This window comes from Dunckerocampus dactyliophorus, chromosome 21 (genome assembly GCF_027744805.1).
Source record: "Dunckerocampus dactyliophorus isolate RoL2022-P2 chromosome 21, RoL_Ddac_1.1, whole genome shotgun sequence".
Taxonomy (NCBI): domain Eukaryota; kingdom Metazoa; phylum Chordata; class Actinopteri; order Syngnathiformes; family Syngnathidae; genus Dunckerocampus; species Dunckerocampus dactyliophorus.
This window is the reverse complement of record NC_072839.1, coordinates 1,633,037-1,650,826: the sequence shown is the minus strand read 5'-3', so window position 1 is coordinate 1,650,826 and position 17,790 is coordinate 1,633,037. Positions and strand designations below refer to the sequence as shown.

Below are 17,790 nucleotides of genomic sequence, written 5' to 3'. Positions count from 1 at the left end.
TGTCGAAGTTGGAGCTAGAAACATGGCTGTCCAAAACTGGTCGAGAGAGAGTTGACCAAAAAGTCAAAGCGCTGCATGACGTCAAGTGATGCCAGTCAATTACGTAGCTGATGCAGCTACCACTATCCCGTCAGTGGAAAGGCAAGGATTTACCGATCCGAACCATACCGTGGAACTTATATAAACGATATACGATGGAAACGATATACATGTGGTATACGATAGAGATTTGAATTGCAATACTGCATGTTAATAGTAATTTCCTGCAAAATTGAGAGTCGCCACACGTCGGCAACGTAATGTAGCGCTCTAGCTAGTGAGGCACTACAATGCGCAGCAAGGCAGTACACTAATACAGTCTGATCATTTTGTCTTTTAACCTATGCCTTATTGTAATTTTCCATATTTCAACTAAAAATAAAGTAAAATAAGGATTGTCTTTATGATTTAAATGAATTGAGCAGCATACATATGAAATCCACCGTGACACCTCCTTTGTTCCAGCCGCACAATCTTCCATTCATGTAACATTTCTTTCATTCATTCATTATTCCACTTTCTAAGTGTCTGTCAATCCGTCCATCCAGCTACCCATCCTTCTTAATCACGTATTACTCCATTGTATCGCTAATCCCCGATGCGAGTCCACAATGACTTTGTGAGCCTGCTCCCATTGTGGGACGGAGAGATTAATGTAATGTACTTGGCAAGGTCATACTGAATGAACGACACTGGTAGTGATGCTGTTCTTGTGCCCCCTTCCAGCTTCCACAGAGGTGTAGGGTTGCTCTCGGTGTCGATCAAGCCTCTGCTTTGCTGCTTGGAACGAGCTAACAGAGCAGATAACTGACATTAGACACCAGCGTTATTTTTGTTTTATGTCTGCAAATACATTGTCAGAGACATTCATGTCGGTAAAGTACAGCATCCGGGATGGCCAAAAAGTCCTAGTATCTTGGGAAAGACTATTGAAATGCTCAAAATTGTTTTCTGTACCTTTGGAACTAATCCAATTTAGGATTTACAGTGTGTCCCACAGGACTGCTGTCTATTTGTGATGGGTGTGGTGGTGGGTTGCAGAGGCTTGACATAATCGTATAATTTGCATAAAGCAAGAAGAAAACATGAAATGCAAAACATTTAGAACTACTAATGAACTTTCTTCTGTCGTTTCTTGTTGTCGTTTTGTTTAATGTCACAAACAAGACAGAGCCGACAAATGTGCCAGACTTTAGATGTGAGGCCCAGGGATGGTACGGTTGTACAAAATGATGTCTAAATTTGACTCTACTGTCTCAAAATGAACTCAAGTTTGGACCTGCCTGTGCGACTCTGTAGAAGATTGTAAACAACCTGTCTGGAAGCCGCGCTGTCTTACCAGGCGACGGGTTGGCGTTACTAAATCCTAATTGGCAAATGTTGTTTTATTGATGTGGGTTTCTTTCCATGGCCCTCCCTACCTACCGTGACCATTCCTTTTATGTCTGCTCTTTAAATTATGCAATATCTTCAGGAAAAACTAAAGCCAAACAGGCCGACTGTGTCCTATTTGTGTCTCCCCCCCGGCAAATCACAGCAGCCACGCATGTTTTGACTGGTTGTTTGTTAATGTGTGAGGTTTTTGTGCTCACTTTTGGCCAAAAGCTGCAATCACCTGCCTTGAACAAAGAATTATTGTTGCTCCTTGACCTCAGAGCCTCATGTTTTCTTTAGCAGCTTTGCTAATTATGCACTCCTGTGATCATGGAGGATTGTGTTTTGATATGGAGTGCCTCTGATCTGTGAACCAGCCTTGGGTTTGGTGAAGATTGCATTGAGAGGAACGTCCATCCCATGCAAGATACACATGGTAATAAATGTAATAGTAATGAGAGGAAACTAGTATCACCAGCAGTGTGTTTTTAGGTACCAGTGTCCGCAAGTGGTCCACATCTGCCAAGTAAGCGATCCATGAGCATTTACTCAAAGCAACAGGACCAAACTAACTGTGCTTAATGAGTGTTCATGGAAGGGCTTCCAAAACAGTGCTGATTTGTCTAAGTGTATTTTCATTAGTGGATTTTGTCAGTCAGCAGAAACTCTGGTTTTCATTGTCTAAATTACTGTATGTGATGTATGTGTGGTACCGAAGGAGTGTACCAGAGAGCTGCAATGACAAATCGATGATCCAGCGATTATCCAACTAATCGACTGTTTTGGTATCTGATTGATCTTACTTTGATTTAAAAACCTAAATATCCTCTGATTTCAGCCTCTCAAATGTGAAGACTTTTTAATTTCTTTAGTAATCCATGAAAGCAGACCTATTATCTTCACACTCATCAGCTTTGACTTGGGTCATGTTGGTTTGGTCCGTCTAGGGCCTAACCTATTACTCAATTTGATTTTGAAGCAATAATCTTCAGATTATTTGCGGCCTTAGAAGTCTCATTATGTTGATTATGGCTGTTTTTTTTAAGACCCGATACTGTCTGTACACCCTCCACGACCGTCTCGTTGGAATATTGTCGGGGAAAACCTCTGATCTGTCTGAAGATAATCTGATACTGTCTGTAGACACTTGAGGCAGTCTGTCCCAAGACCGGTAATGTCTTTTTATCTGATATTGTCTGTAGACCTTCTAATGCAGTCTGGAGTACTGCAGTCTTCCCTTATGATATTGTCTGAACAGTTTGAAGACATCCTGATCATTTCTGTCCTATACACCTTGTGATACTGTGGTTAGCCGTAGTACTATAGGCTGTCACGTAGTTTAGCAGGAGTGTGTGTGAATGTGAATGAAAGAATGCTTTTGTATTTGAATTTGAAAGCGTGTTTTCAAGCGTTTGTGTGTTTATGTTAGAGTAGCCATACATTAGACGCGCATTCATTCATCTCAAGCCCATTAGGCTCCTTGTGGGTCTCACCCTTTGCTGTTTATTGAAAGCAATTAGAGCAATTTAACTGTATTCATACTATTGTGTTGGTGTGCACGCTGTGTAATCCGTACGCTGATGGTTTATCTCTTGTGTCCAAGCTGTAAGCAGTTAATCTGAGTAATGGCATTTCATGATCTCAATAAACGTTGCCGTGTGTGTTATTCGCACTCATCTGAGTGTGACTGTGTTGCAAGGCGTCAGGTAATTTGCTAGAAAGTTTTGGGGATGGGTGACCACCGCAAAGTAGTTCTTTTTTTCTGTCGAGGCACAAAGCTTGAACACAGGACACCAACTCAGGCACATAAATGATGGCGTTCATTCTCTGCCGCCTAAATATAAAACAGCGGGCTCATCTTTTAAACGGTGTCTCAGCTCGCCACTAATGATAGGTAGCCCTACGGATGTGCCTTTAAGGTTGACTTTTTCTGGCTGTGGTGAAATGAAAGTATGATATTTATAGTTTGCTTTGGTTCGAGCTGGCAGCCATTGACACAGATTCCCTGGTTTTCAAAAAGGAGTGAGCAGAATTGCGTGTTGTCTACAGATGACAAACTTTGTTGTGTTCATGAAGTTGTAACGCTACAGTCGTACCTCGGTATTCGGTATTCATTTCATTATCAAACCGAGACGTACGAAAACCGAGGAAATAAGAAATCATGCAAATCCAGGTAATTCGTTCCAGACACCCAAAAATGAACAAAAAATACAGAATAGAGAATAATAAATGACAAATGGATGGAAGTTAGTGTTGATGCACATTTATTTCCCTTACATCAGGCGAGATTGCATTCAGTAGTTTGTCAACATCCATCTATTTTCCGGGCCTTTTTACTCTCTCACACCTGGGATGTGGTCCTAAAGAAGTCGACCGGATGCCTCAGCCACCTCATCTGGCTCCTCTCAGTTGGGAATATGAAAATTGGAGCCTACAAAAAACGAGGTTTGACTGAATAAGTACAGTATATTCAACATTATTTTGTTTTACAGTGTAGTGGTTCAGGGCTTTCAGCTTCACAGTTTCTTTCCCCTTTTGCATGTTTTGGGCATCTTGGCCATAACAAACAGCTTGTTCTCACTGAGCAAACAGATCAGCTGTCTTTCACGATCAGGGAGGATTTCATTGCCATAGCAAAAGAGCAGTTGTGTTAAAAGGGTGATGATGACTTGACCATTTGGCACCCCGTGAACAGAGGAGTCTTATAAGCCAAGTAGGTCATCGATGGAAGGATGACTGCATGTCTACCACAAAAAGGACACAGACTTTGGGTGTCCCACCAGCAGTTCCAATTGGCTGCCTTCATGTGCAAGATGCGGTGTGTTGTTGTCACATGCTCTTCATACAAGTCACTCTAAAAGCAAACATGTTTTTGACGAGTTGTGAGACTTGTTTGTACTAATCCGTGTCAAGAACCATTTGGCAGCTGGTCTAAAGTTTGCAACTGCAGCTGGTATGTATTTCTCCCCGCAAGAGAACTAGCTTGGCAGAGGTTCTACAGACAAGTGTTGGGTTGCCCCGGTAGTGTTCCAACTGTGAGAATGAACTGACCGTGAACCCAACTCTCAGTAGTATTTCCAAATTCTTTAGGTTAGAATTTGTATAGATTCTTCATAGCATTAAATTTGTATTCGCTCTCACTGAAAAATGTTTCCTCACCTAAAAGTGTGCAAACTGGAAAGGTTGCTAAGTGCAGAGCGGTTTATGATATGATAGCTCAATCTTCGCAGGGTTTCCCCAGCCTGTCTAACGTTTAGACGGTGGTGGAATGCAAAGTTGAAAGTTCAAACAAACAAATGCGTCCAAGCAATGGAGTCACAAATGCCATCTCTGCACACGCCTGCTTGTATTCACGCTGCATGTGTGTCATTTGCATGCCTGGTGTTCAGTTTTCTTTACTCAGCACCGAGCATTTGATATCTTTCCGTCACCACCAGAAGTTGCTTTTAGGTCAGCTGGGGATTAATGGAGTGTGGAAATGTATCTCCAACTCTGAGTGATGTAGACAGCTGCAGACATAAAACTATGAATGGGTGAATGAGTCGATGTCTAATGAAGTATTGTATTGTCCAGGTGTTTGTGGGTATTTCTGTGAATGATACAGACGACCCCTGGTATTCACATGAGAGTCAGGAAAGGCCAAATGGGTTAAAGATGTTATTTTGGACATATCTGCCCTTTTTCTTTGCAAAGTTGGATTTTTTTTAAACCCTGTAGACATTTATCAACTGACAGTACAACTGTAACAATCAATCAATGATTAATCCATTATTCATTAAATGATCAATTGTTTTGGAATTTGATTAATCATGAAACATGTCACTATCCTCTGATTTCAGCTTCTCAAATTATATCATTTCCTTAGTCATCCATGAAAGCAGACCTGTTATCTTTGTGTTTTAGGCAAAAGAAGATATTCACACGCATCACTTTGGAGAACAGCGATGGACAAAAGTCAACAATGGGAAGAAAATTTCCAAGTGGAAAGTTGAAATAGTTGGGGAAAAAAACACAGCAGAAATGGAAAAAAACAGCTGGAATTTTACGAGAATAAAGTCAAAGTATTATGAGAAAAAAGTTGCAAAAACTCGCAATATTAATGATGTCATTTTAGGAGCATTTTACCGACAGTATAGCACAAAGCTGACATGCACTTGTTGTATATTATATCGTTGTTTTTATTATATTTGAGTTATATTATGAGTTGGTGGAAAAAGTTTGGACACGCCTGGTCTAGGATCTCACCGATTCCGTTATTAATCGAAACAGCAAGCTTCAGATTAATCCACTAAGAAAATAATTGTTAGTTGCAGCGATATGTATAGAACAGATACACAGATACTGTTTTTTTATCGATACCATTTGGTCCTCACAGTGTCTGGCCCTTGGACAAATGTAATTGAGGAGCTCTGCCATCGAGGGTGTTTTATTCGATTAATTGAACCAAATAATCAATAGAATAACTGCAGCCCTACTGTGCGAGATAGTTATGCCAAGGCAGGCAGGCTTGGCAAGGCGAGCGGGTGTGACTATATGTTTGTGGCTATAAATCCCCCTTGGTTTGTGTGTTCATGCATTCATTTGGAATCATAAATGCTCTTATAGACAATAGAGACATGAAGACTTCCGCCAACATGGGATGAGTCACCGAGTCGGTCTTTCAAACTGAATCACTAATGTTGGTGACACATTCATCCATGGTGGTGGTTCGCCCCTTAATGTCCCCTTTCAGCTCACCGTGAGACCATAGGCACCCAAAAGACCTACGGTATTTAAATAATGTTAGTCATTTTGTTCATGGGCCGTCATTCAGCGATGCACAATCACCGCATTGTTTTTCACGCCCTCTGTCTTGGTGCCAACTCTCCTTTTCCCTAGCAACCCATGCAAAGCCCATGCAAATGATTAGGAATACCAGGAAATGGGATTACACACACACACACACACACACACACCACTGCCTCCAGTTTATCAGTTTGAATGTGCACTTGACATGGAAGGGTGGTGGAATGTGTTAATTGGTGTGCTAACAGACAGAGGCCTTGTGTTGCCAACATTCAGCAGATACGTGTTCCCCTTCCTGACTTTTATGAAATTGGTTTATCCTGTTTCCTATTTCTCTGCAGGTTTTAGTATCATACGCTTATGTCGGGTTTTATCTCATCCTGCACACGGGTTAGGTTAGCATCGAGTTCAGGTTGAATCACCTTGCTGGCAAGAAAAGCGATATTTAACTGACATTTCTGTTGTCTTATCTTTATTTGTGACAGAGCGTGCTATAAACACAGTAAGAGAGTAACAAAGGAACAGACTCTTTCACTCGGGCTTCTTCAGGGGCCTCCTGAGGCTTTGGGTTTTGCAAAGGAGGGTGAATGAGAGCTACGTTTCAGTGAGGATGCTCGGCAGTCTGGAATGCTTTTTCCAATGCAAACGCTGGAGTCACTGATTTAACGCTTTTCTCACCAGAGAGGCTCACAGTGATAAAAGGGCAGGATTGTGTTTGGTGTGGAGCGACTTGGAGGCAAACAAGTGCCCCCTTTTTCACATACTGGAATAGGAACACGTGGACAAGGTATCATTGAAACAATTCTCAATGTTGTTTTGGCGTCCTTATGAAGTGAGAACTTGTGAACAAACTCATGCACACGCCACAACTCTGAGTGGAGTGGGCACCCAAAGTCTACCACTGGCTACTGTACTGATCCCAGTTTTCATAATATACAGGTTGTCCCTAAAAATCTTGACACTAGGGGTGTCTCGATACAACTTTTCACTTTCGATACCGGACAGTAATGGTGTTCAAATGTTACTTGCCGTCTGAGCTCCATCCTCATCCAACGTGATGCCCCAATTTATGGTCGATGATCAGACATACTGCAAGCTTGACAAGTTTCTAGTGTAAAATAAAATATTCAGGAGTTCGGAATTATGGCGTCACACCGATAAATCAGATAACATTAACACATTCAATCCCAGCCATTCTTCAAAAGACAACCCCTTCAGCAGCGGCCATTTTGGACCATTTTGACTGATTTTTCAAGGCACACAGAATGTTGTGTTCTATGGTTATATACAGCGAACACGGAACCCACTTTGCATCGTTCGTCAGGAAAAAAAAGGTCGTTTCTACCTTTTTCTGTTCTTTGATAATCAGCAGTAGAACGGGTAAGTTTCAGGAAAATATCAGTTCCCAACAAAAAAACAGAGAAAAACATTTTTTTGTGACAAGATCAATTTCAAACATTGTTTTCACTGTGACACAAATTTTGGATTTTGTGACAGCTCAAATATCGAAACCAATGCAGCACAACATGAACAACACAAAAAAGCCTTGTTTTACATCAAAATAACAATTTATTTACAAATATAACACCATGAACTATTTACAGTTTTCACATTTGGAACTAAACGTGTGTGTGTGCACGCGTGTGTGTGCACGCGTGTGCGAGCACGTGCATGCATTAAAATTTCCCCACAATGTGTAACCCTCTGCACGCTTACACTCCTCCACGCTCCTTCACTTCCTCCTCGCTATCTAGCGCGTTAATACATGCAAAAGATCACGCAGAGCTCTTACCAAATGCACTTCTGCCACCTTGTGGCCGTTTTTATGGCTTAAAACGTCATGAAACGTGACCTCTTTTATTGTGCACTTGCGTCATCACCTCTTTTTGCCTGTTGCGCAAAAAACCGTAAAAAACGTATAAATACATCTTTGATATTGAGTGAGTTAAAAATCCTCCAATAACCGATATTTTAACTGTTTAACTGTCCTAACTTCCACTGACCTCACTGGTAACCAAACATTCACTTTCCCAAGGAAGACATTTTGCGTGCTAGTTGCACCAAATGATTGAGCACACAAAAAAAGCACACAAAAAACCTTATCAGCCACCTGAAACGCCAGCGCCGCAGCGTTTGAAAAGTGAGGAGACCTCCGTGGCGTCACACCGGCTGCTGGGAGCGTGTGCCCGAATACGGTGCACCTTGCTGGGCCGGACCAGGTGGCTCCTCCCCTCTATGCTCTGGTCCTCCTGGATAGTGGATGGTGGATGTGGTGGTAGTAATCATGTCAAATTTGATTAGGACAAACCAACAGGTACAGTTGGTCAAATCCAAATTTGTTCCAGTCCTCCTTACCTCCAGGTGTGCACAAAGTACAGGTCAATCCAAATGTAAAAAGTAGATATCAAAACGTTATTGGTTATCGGTACCATATCGGTCAAGAGAAGCAGAAAGTTATCAGGATCAGTTTGGGAAAAAAAGATATGGTGCATGTCTAAAAAGAATGCCTCGTTCATGGCATAAGTACGGGACATATTTAAAAGAAGCGTGCACGTCTCGTATTGATTCCTCGGCTTCTTCTCTCATTCTCCTCTCCTTTCTCTTCTTTCATCAACTCTATGAATTATGCATATTGCTCAGACTTCCTCTTCCCCCTCAGTAGCGCTGTTAGGTTATTCTGTAAACACCCCTCACACGTGTGTGTGTGTGTGTGTGTGTGTGTGTGTGTGTGCGTGTGTGCGTGTGTGCGTGTGTGTCAGCTGTCACGCCGAGCACTCCATGAATAACCTGAGCATGCATGAAGGTTACCAAGCAGCATGTAACAAAACCTGCCGATTAGTGAGGCTTAATGGCTACCTGCTGTTCTCTTCCTGTCTGTCTGGCGTTGCTGCACAAATCCACTATCATCTCATTAATGTCAGGGTACTTACAGTACGCACACTCACCTCTCTTTCACTGCATGCTCCAAGTATGCGACCTGAAGTCTTCCTGTTTCAAGGGCCTGTGATGTGCATCTTTGTGTCATTTGGCCGCTCGATGGCACTGCTGACTCATCTTAGCCCCTCTCCCTCTGCAAGCAAACATCTGTTGATGCTTGGATTGAATGATGACTAGCTGTTTTCCACCAAAAGGAAGGTGGTGTCATGTTTCATTGCATGTTTAGCAGCTGCCTTACAGCGGAAAGGAAAGAACCGTATCAATCATAAATCTGGTTTTACTTGACCGATTTTTGCCATTTAAAGACTCCCAGGCAGTTTGAAGTCCACACTTCGACATGCTCCGCCCCCTCGTTTTTTGCATTCGTGAGGTCAAATACTGGTGAGAGTGAAATCGCCCATGAATTCATTTATGCTGTGAGTGTGGGAGTGTGTGAGGGAGGAATGCCTGAGCGGTGGCTGACACTGCCTGTGGCCTGGTTAATGTGACCGCGTGAGACAATGAGCTGCTGTTTCTCTATGGGAAGCAGGAAAACAGGAAAGGATGGTGGCGGACCAGAGGTGATGTGAAGTTGCTCATGATCATTCAAAAATGGAGAGTAGCATCTTAATAATACTCGCTGAGGTTAGGAAATATCCGGTTTATACTGCACTGCGCTAGCTCACACTCCAGCCACCATTTTATTATACCTTCTTGGTGGACAGTCATGAAACTGGGATGTAATCATAATAATAATAATAACTTGTATTTATATACTGTAGCTGTCAACACGTACTATGTACACTGACTACTCTAAAGTAAGTTTCGTTTCAGTAGTACTGCCTCGTGAGAAGACTTACTGTAGTAAAACTGCTTGTAGAAATGTTGGGGGTGTACTCACTTTTGAGAGATATGTGCTTTTCATACCTTTTATCATACAGTGCAATTAAAACATGTAAAAAATATATTATTATTATTATTATTTGAATAATAATATCGTTTTTTTATTTCTATTTATTTTTTGTTTTATATTTTTTACATGTTTTACAAACAATATTATAATAATAGTATTAATAATAATGCTTTAAAATATTATTATTTGTATTACTGTTATTATTATTATTATTATTATTTTTATTATTATCATATAATGTTCCACATGTTTTATTTTTTGGTTTAACTTTTAATGGGTAAAAATAGCTATTATTATTATTATTAATAATAGTCATACTGGCAGCGAGTGTGAGCAGGACTGCAGTTTAAGAAGAGGTCGCTCCACATTGCCTGCAGGTGTGTCAGTTAGTCGTCAGACTAGGCTTAGGACGTGTGCTGCTACACAGAACAAACAGAGGGCAGCAGAGCACACACAGCATGACAAACATCATCTAATATTGTTTTGAAACAATATATTTTGTTTACATGTAGAAATATTATTATTATTTGAATAATTATTATTATAATGTGTTTTACATATTTTATTTGAACTGCATGATAAAGGGATATTATGATGATGATGATGATTATCATTATTAATATATTTATGTAAGAACCTCTCTTTTGGTTTCTTTTGCTAAATATTTAGTATTTTATGTTGTGACAGCTCCACCTAGTGGTCATTTTTGTCACTACAAACTGAACAAGTAGTTAAGCTTTTGAAGCAGAATAAAATAGCATTTGTCAAATATTTAACATCCATCCATTCATCTTCTATTGGTATATATGTTTATGTGTTTATGTTTCTTATGTTCTTATTCTTTCATTTGTTTTATTTCTTTTCTTGGGAGAATGAACAGAATAAGATTTTCATTGCATGGTATAACTGCTGTTTTACTATGCACATGACAATAAACTCTCTTGTATCTTGTATCTTGTATCTTGTATCTTGTATCTTCTATGCCGCTTATCCTTGCACTAGGGTCTCGGGTATGCTGGAGCCTATCCCAGCTGGCTTGGGGCGAGAGGCGGGTACACCCTGGACTGGTTGCCAGCCAATCACATATAGACAAACAAGCATTCATTCTCACATTCATACCTGTGGACAATTTAGAGTCGCCAATAAACCTACTGTAAACCTTTTTGGAAAGTGGGAGGAAACCGTAGTACCCGGAGAGAACCCACCCATCCACGCACGGGGAGAACATGCAAACTCCACACAGAGATGTCCAACGCAGATTCGTACCCAGGTCTTCCCGATCTCCATGCTAACCACTAGGCCAAATATTTAACACGTTATTACATTTAAACAGTTTTTGTTCTTCTAGGAAAGAGTGCATTTTATTCCCCAAGGAAGAGTTTGTGAAGCATGAAGAGCAAACTCCATGAATAGTTTGTGCAGTTTGTGTCAAAGTAGTTAGTGCTGTGTTTGTGGTCATAAAAAAGGAGGAGGAGGAGGAGGAGGGCACAGGCGTTTTGGATGGAACAAGAGTTTCAGGTCTGTTCAGGTGAGCAGAAAGATACACTTGGCGGGCAGGCCACTTCCTGTATGGGAGGATTGCGTTTTCCTGCAGTGGAAGGCGGGTGGGAGTGCCTGCACATGCGCGTCACGCCCGCCGCCGCTTTTCACTTGCAGCAAGATCAGGATCTGGTAGGTCTGCTTTTGTTTGCCTGATGGTTATCGTGCAGTATCTATATTTCCACCAAGGAACACAGTATGTGATATCGGCTTGTTTGGGATTGTTCTACACACTAGCTGGCTGAATTGTTTATGTTGGCAAAAGCGACAGAGTCCCGTGTTGCTTTATTGTCTCTCCTTCTGTGACCACAGGAATCCTGTTATGGCAGCCTGTCACTCATAGGATTTTTACTATTGTTCTTTCTAATCATTATTATTATTATTATTCTTTTATCAGCCAGCATGAAAACTATAAAGACACCGGCCCATCTCCACCCCCACCTCTCTGTAACATCATGAGCATAATGCTTCCATTTCTGCGGTCAGTGCCATCAGCGATGATGATGTTCCAGCCTGGGAGAATAAAACTTGCCACACAAGTGTAAAACAAGTGAAGCACTGTAGAATTTAAAAACAACACGTTCACCGTGATAACAAATAGGAGCAAAGTGTCATCTCGTTGCTGTGAATGGGAACCATCATGCCAACCAAAAAGCAAAATAGTTTTTTCTTCTTTGATGCTGACGGTACAGTGGTCATGTGATGTGCTGCGAGGTCTTCCATGAGATGTTTTTCCTCGCGCTTGAGGACCTGATGACGAAATGATTCCGTTGATGACGAAAATGAGACGGCAACGAGCTGAATGTGGCTCTTTGATGACTAAAACCTGACGAGTCGCATGTGAGTTTTCGCTGACGAGACGCGGGTGGTCTATCACAGTGGTCAATGTGACAACCTTTTTGTCACCCACAGACCGGCTCGTTTTCCCACAAATCTCCGGAGGAAGATTACTATGCAGTGTGCTAGCATGAATGAACTTGAAGTTGTGCACCGACCAATCAGTAACGTCATCGAATCTTACCTTGATGCATTCCCTCTGCTAGAGTTGGCTAGAACTAAACAATAGAATGCTGTAGAATTAATTAATGGAAGCACTGCTGCTTGAATTTTTGCACAGACAGGTTGCTTGGCAACCTTATCTGCCTGCTACAGCTCAAACACGTAAAAGGCACACATACACCACCCTGGATTGACACAAGCTGCTGCCAGTAGGATGCAGACACATAGCCACACACCGCTGATCCACGTAGGGGAAAGGGTAGCGCCTCTGCATGGGCGGGACTCGAAGACAGCATAACAGAATAGGCACTTCCTACTTTGAGTCTCCTTCCTTGATGGACTCAAGTCCAGCGCTGAGCTGTGTGACATCTTCTAAACATTACACCAAAGACTGAAAATACGGAAAAGAGTGTTCGACCGATCTCCACTCGGGATAAACGAAGTTGTACGTTTCGCCACTTGGTATCAGCATTCATGAGCAAATATGAGGTGAAAAGAAAAGGTGAAAAATACAGTATAGTAGTCTGTCTGTGCAGCGTGGGAAAAAGTTAGCACACGAACAATGGTGCGTTCAAAAACCATCGAACAACGTGGTACGTGCTGTCGCTCGTACATTTTTATTCTCTTAATATTTTGTCTATTCTCATGCACTAATACTTTGATTTTCTTATTGTAATATTATAACTTTTACCCAATCTAAATGTCCTAATATGGAAACTTTATTCTTTGTTTTTTTGCATTTTTAGTTTTAAAAATTTCAACTTTAGGCAATTTTTTTCTCTTAATATTATGACTTTATTCTCTTGTTTTGTCTTTATTCTTGTCAGATTATTGTTTTTTTCCTCATTTTTGCTGTTGTTTTGCATTTTCATTTTTTGTATTTTAATTTTGTGTGTTTTTTTTTTAAACAATGGTTGTTGTCTATATGTGCCTTGCGATTGGCTTGTGACCAGTCCAGCGTGTACCCCGCCTGTTGCCCAAAGTCAGCTGGGGTAGGCTCCAGCATAACCGCAAACCTAATGAGGAGAAGCGGCATAGGAAATGGATGGATGGATGGATGGATGGATGGATGGATAGTCTTTGCCAGCTGTATTGTCATGGCCAAACTTTCCACTAGATGGTGCTAGATCCTTCTTTAAAGCCGTCTAGACGTGCTTCTGCTCACACTGACGCATGATAATGTAATATTGTATAGTTTGAACTGACATGGTGAAAGATTTTTACAGAACTGTCTGTTTTTGTACGTTTTGTCCTTTATGGTCCTTTCCGGCATAGTAAAATGTCCCAGGTGTTCATTGCTGGACATGGGGAAGCTTCCTGGATGGAAAAAGAGCATTTATCATATTGGGAAGTATCCCGTCATTCCTGTTTGAGCCCAACAAAAGGCGGAGATCTCGTATTACAGTGAAGTATACCATCCCCGCCCGACCCCCATTGTCTGGTATTCCATTTACAAGCACAATATGACAAAAGCTTCTCCGTGAAATACTGATGGGATTTAGATTCACCCTTTAGATCAGCAGATACAGTACATGTATTTACTGGAGTCTGCACTGCACTGTAAGTCTTGCAAACAAAGTCACGCATGCATGCAGCTATTGTCGCGTTTGATGATGCTCTAAAATCTTCTCTTGTAGGTTTCCTTGGCTTAAAGCCTGTCCTCCAATGCAGGAAAGCTGCTGAGGACGCCCCGACACGATCTCCCCACTGCAGTTTCCCACAGGCTAAGGGGGGGTGATCGGCAGAGCCATGCCCGCCCTCACCACCGGCGTGGGCTCCGAGCCAGGTACCGACCACACTACCCAGCCCAAACATCAGCCTCATTGGTTCCAGACCCAACCGTGATAAGTGAATTTCATGTTCTCCCTGTGGATGTGTGTTTTTCTCCGGGTTCTCCGGTTTCCTCCCACATTCCAAAAACATGCATGTTAGGTTCACTGGAAGATTGTCCATAGGTATGAATATGAGCGTGAATGGTTGTTTGTCTATATGTGCCCTGCCATTGGCTGGCGACCAGTCCAGGGTGTACCCCGCCTCTTGCCAAAGTCTGCTGGGATAGGCTCCAGCGTACCCGTGACCCTAGTGAGGACAAGCAGCATAGAAGATGGATGGATGGATGGATGGATGGATGGATGGATGGATGGATGGATGGATGGATAGGCCACATTCAACCACAAATCACCATTTTTGAGGACACTACAACACAGGGGTGTCCAAAGTGCAGCCCGGGGGCCATTTGTGGCCCATGGCTGACTTTTTATTGGCCCGCGACACATTGTACAAATAAAATTAAACTAAAAAACTACAGCAAAAATGGGAAAAATAGAGCACAAAGGCACAGTGTAAAGATAAAAAGCTTAAATGTTGATCCTAATAACTCAAATAACATATAGCTTTGTCTTTAAATATATATCTTTTTTTCCCCATTTTACAAAATGGTAAACTGAAGTATCTGTCTTAAATTGAAACCCTGGAGACGGCGCCCTCTGCTGGATTCATAACTGCAACTTTTTCTTTTTTTTTGTCCATCAAACCACTTTCTATTTTATTTACCATTAAAAAAATAAATAAATAAATAAATAGAATTGCAAGCAGGCGGGCATGTGCAGTACACCCAATTTCACCGTGTTTGCTCTTCTTACTAACAGGCCTCTATGAGCTGCTAGCAGCATTGCCTTCCAAACTGCAGCCTCATGGCGGCCAGCCCGAGGACAACGCCTTCCTTCAGCACATGTTTGGGGAGAAAAGCCTGCATGCGTTGTTCAAGGTCAAATGAAACATCAGTTCTTCTTCTTGTTTGTCTGGGAATGCTTCATTGGATAAACAATGCCGCCTGTCACACTGGTGAACACTGTACTTTCAGATCCATGAAAAACTGCAACGCTACGAGGAGAGCAAACCCACTCCCATCTCGAACAACGCCGCCTCGCTCACCAATCAAGTAAGCGGTCACACCCCTCCTCATATGCAGTGACCTGCATACTCCCACACCACCCTTTTATGTTTTTTATGGGGTTTTTTGCCTGATTGAATCATTTTCAAGCATAAAAATGGCTACATGAAGTAAAATATAAATATAAGGCATTCAGAAGACACATTCAAAGATGTGCTGTGTAGTATTCTACACTGGTCACTAGGTGTCAGTAATGCTACATTGATGAGACAATGGCGGCCACAGGAAGCACTGTACAGAACAGGAACAAAAAGAAGGAACTCTCCCAATGCTAACATATGTGAGTCCTTATTATGTCTTATTTTGTCTTATTATGTCTACTATATTGGTAGTAGTAGTGCAAAGGTGACTGTAGGGGTGGTGTTATTTCCTGTCCAGAGGGCTCTAAGCATGTTAAAGAGTGTCTTTAGAAGGTGGTCGTCTATGCTCCAACGATGAAAATATTCCATTTATAACTAAGGTGTCCCACTTGGCGGGAATTTACTCATCACAGTTGTGTCTTTAAATGCCGTAAACAAGGTTTGGTCTTTCTTTCAGTTGGTTGAGGAGCTTCAAGGGAAATCAGCGGATGGAGAAATGAAAGAGCTTCTCAAGCTGCTGTCCCAGCCTCATTTAAAGGTGAGGATTTTGTGTGTTAGAAAATAAATTTTAAAAACCTAAAAATAGAAATAAAAATAACAATAAATACAGAATAATAAATACATAAAATTAAATACAACTGATTTTTGACTTTTTTTTATTTCAAGGTAAAATGAATCTATATTTTAGTCATCTTTCCCCTTGGTATACAGTACTGTATATTCATTGCACCATGATCAGTGACATGTTTTTCTCTTATTTACTGCAGTTTTGATATTTATATTGACTCCATTAGACAATCTAAGCAAATGCAAAGGACGCCGTGGCCTCCGGAGGGTGGCAGAAAAATTGAGGAAAAATATATAACATAACATGATGAAAAAAAGAAAAACAAATACATTTGCTTGGTTTGACTTGTAAGTGTTAGAAAAGGAGGGTCTGAGGCTGGGACCATTTGAGAACCCCTGTTGTGGAACAAGGATGATTGGCTGTAATAATTGCATATCTAACCCGGAGTAAGGCAGCAATGGGAAGATTTGGTTGTTTTCCGGGGAGCTAAAGACCAACCTCACAGTCACTGCCCCTCTGCTACTTTACTCTACTTTATGGACAGCTGTTTTGTCAACAAAGCCAAATTCTCCAATATTCCTTCAATTGTGTCCAATATCCAGTTCTTCTTTACTGTTTGCTAACAACCATTAGCATGTAGCCTCTTGAAGAGGGCCAAGAGGAGAAGAATGCAGATTTATCCTGTTTGATGAAAAGAAACTAGGATCTATTTTAAAAGCCACTGAAATGAGCAGGATTGGTGGAACACTTTTAACCCCGCCCCTTTTTTCCAGCATCTCCTGTCAGTCCATGACACGGTGGCACAGAAGTGCTACGACCCCGAACTACCTCCCATGCCCGAAGACATCAACCAAGACGAGGATTCTGTGAAGATCATAAGACTGGTGAAAAACAGGGAGCCTCTGGTGAGTCACTCAAACATTGACTCCTAGTTTTCCTCACTCTTCTTTGACTTCAATCGTGATGGATTCCCCCGCTTGAACGGTCCGTAGGGCGCAACCATAAAGCAAGATGACGTCACCGGCGCCATCCTGGTGGCGCGGATCATGAAGGGAGGCGCGGCCGACAGAAGCGGTCGGTTCCAATACTTTTGTTGTTACTAACTTGTAAAAAAAAAAAACAAACGTAAACGTTCATCAAGTAACCCCAGTCAGGTGTGTGAGATGCTTATGTGTGTGTGTGTGTGTGTGTGTGTGTGTGTGTGTGTGATAGGTCTTATCCACGTTGGGGATGAACTGAAGGAGGTGAACGGGATCCCAGTGGATGACAAGAAACCAGAGGAAATTATTCGCATCCTGGTAGGATTCGTCTCTTTTGTGTCCCTTTTGCTAAGGAATCTACCTCGTCTATGAATGACACCTGCTGCTGGAAAGTGAGGCTTTGTGCTGTCGTTCACTTCCTCCAATCAGATATGGATGACTTTTCAGCGCAAAAGGCCTTCCCTCAGTTCCTTGGTTCGAAATAGTGTCACAAAAGTGGAGATGAAGATGTTTCTCTAAGCCACGTCTAGATAATCCACACCCCTTGCCACTCACGATTTACCATCGTATATTGACTTCTTTTTATCTCACTGCACGTTTTGAGGCCCGATTGTTACATATACGTTTCACATTCGCGTCGCACA

General features: G+C 41.8%; 1 protein-coding gene across 5 annotated transcripts in view; it reads left to right on the top strand.

Annotated features, from left to right (window-relative positions):
• The window catches only part of mpp7a (MAGUK p55 scaffold protein 7a), a 31,722-nt gene that overhangs the window by 2,147 nt on the left and 11,785 nt on the right, over positions 1-17,790 (top strand). For 4 of the 5 annotated variants that reach the window (XM_054765406.1, XM_054765405.1, XM_054765404.1 and 1 more), the window contains exons 2-8: positions 14,203-14,351; positions 15,214-15,332; positions 15,429-15,506; positions 16,056-16,136; positions 16,940-17,071; positions 17,159-17,240; positions 17,379-17,464. In XM_054765406.1, the coding sequence (XP_054621381.1) occupies positions 14,315-14,351; positions 15,214-15,332; positions 15,429-15,506; positions 16,056-16,136; positions 16,940-17,071; positions 17,159-17,240; positions 17,379-17,464 (615 nt within the window). In that variant the 5' untranslated portion in view covers positions 14,203-14,314. Of the gene's footprint in view, positions 1-5,316; positions 14,126-14,202; positions 14,352-15,213; positions 15,333-15,428; positions 15,507-16,055; positions 16,137-16,939; positions 17,072-17,158; positions 17,241-17,378; positions 17,465-17,790 lie in introns of all 5 variants that reach the window. The other variant, XM_054765403.1, reaches the window with a different exon arrangement.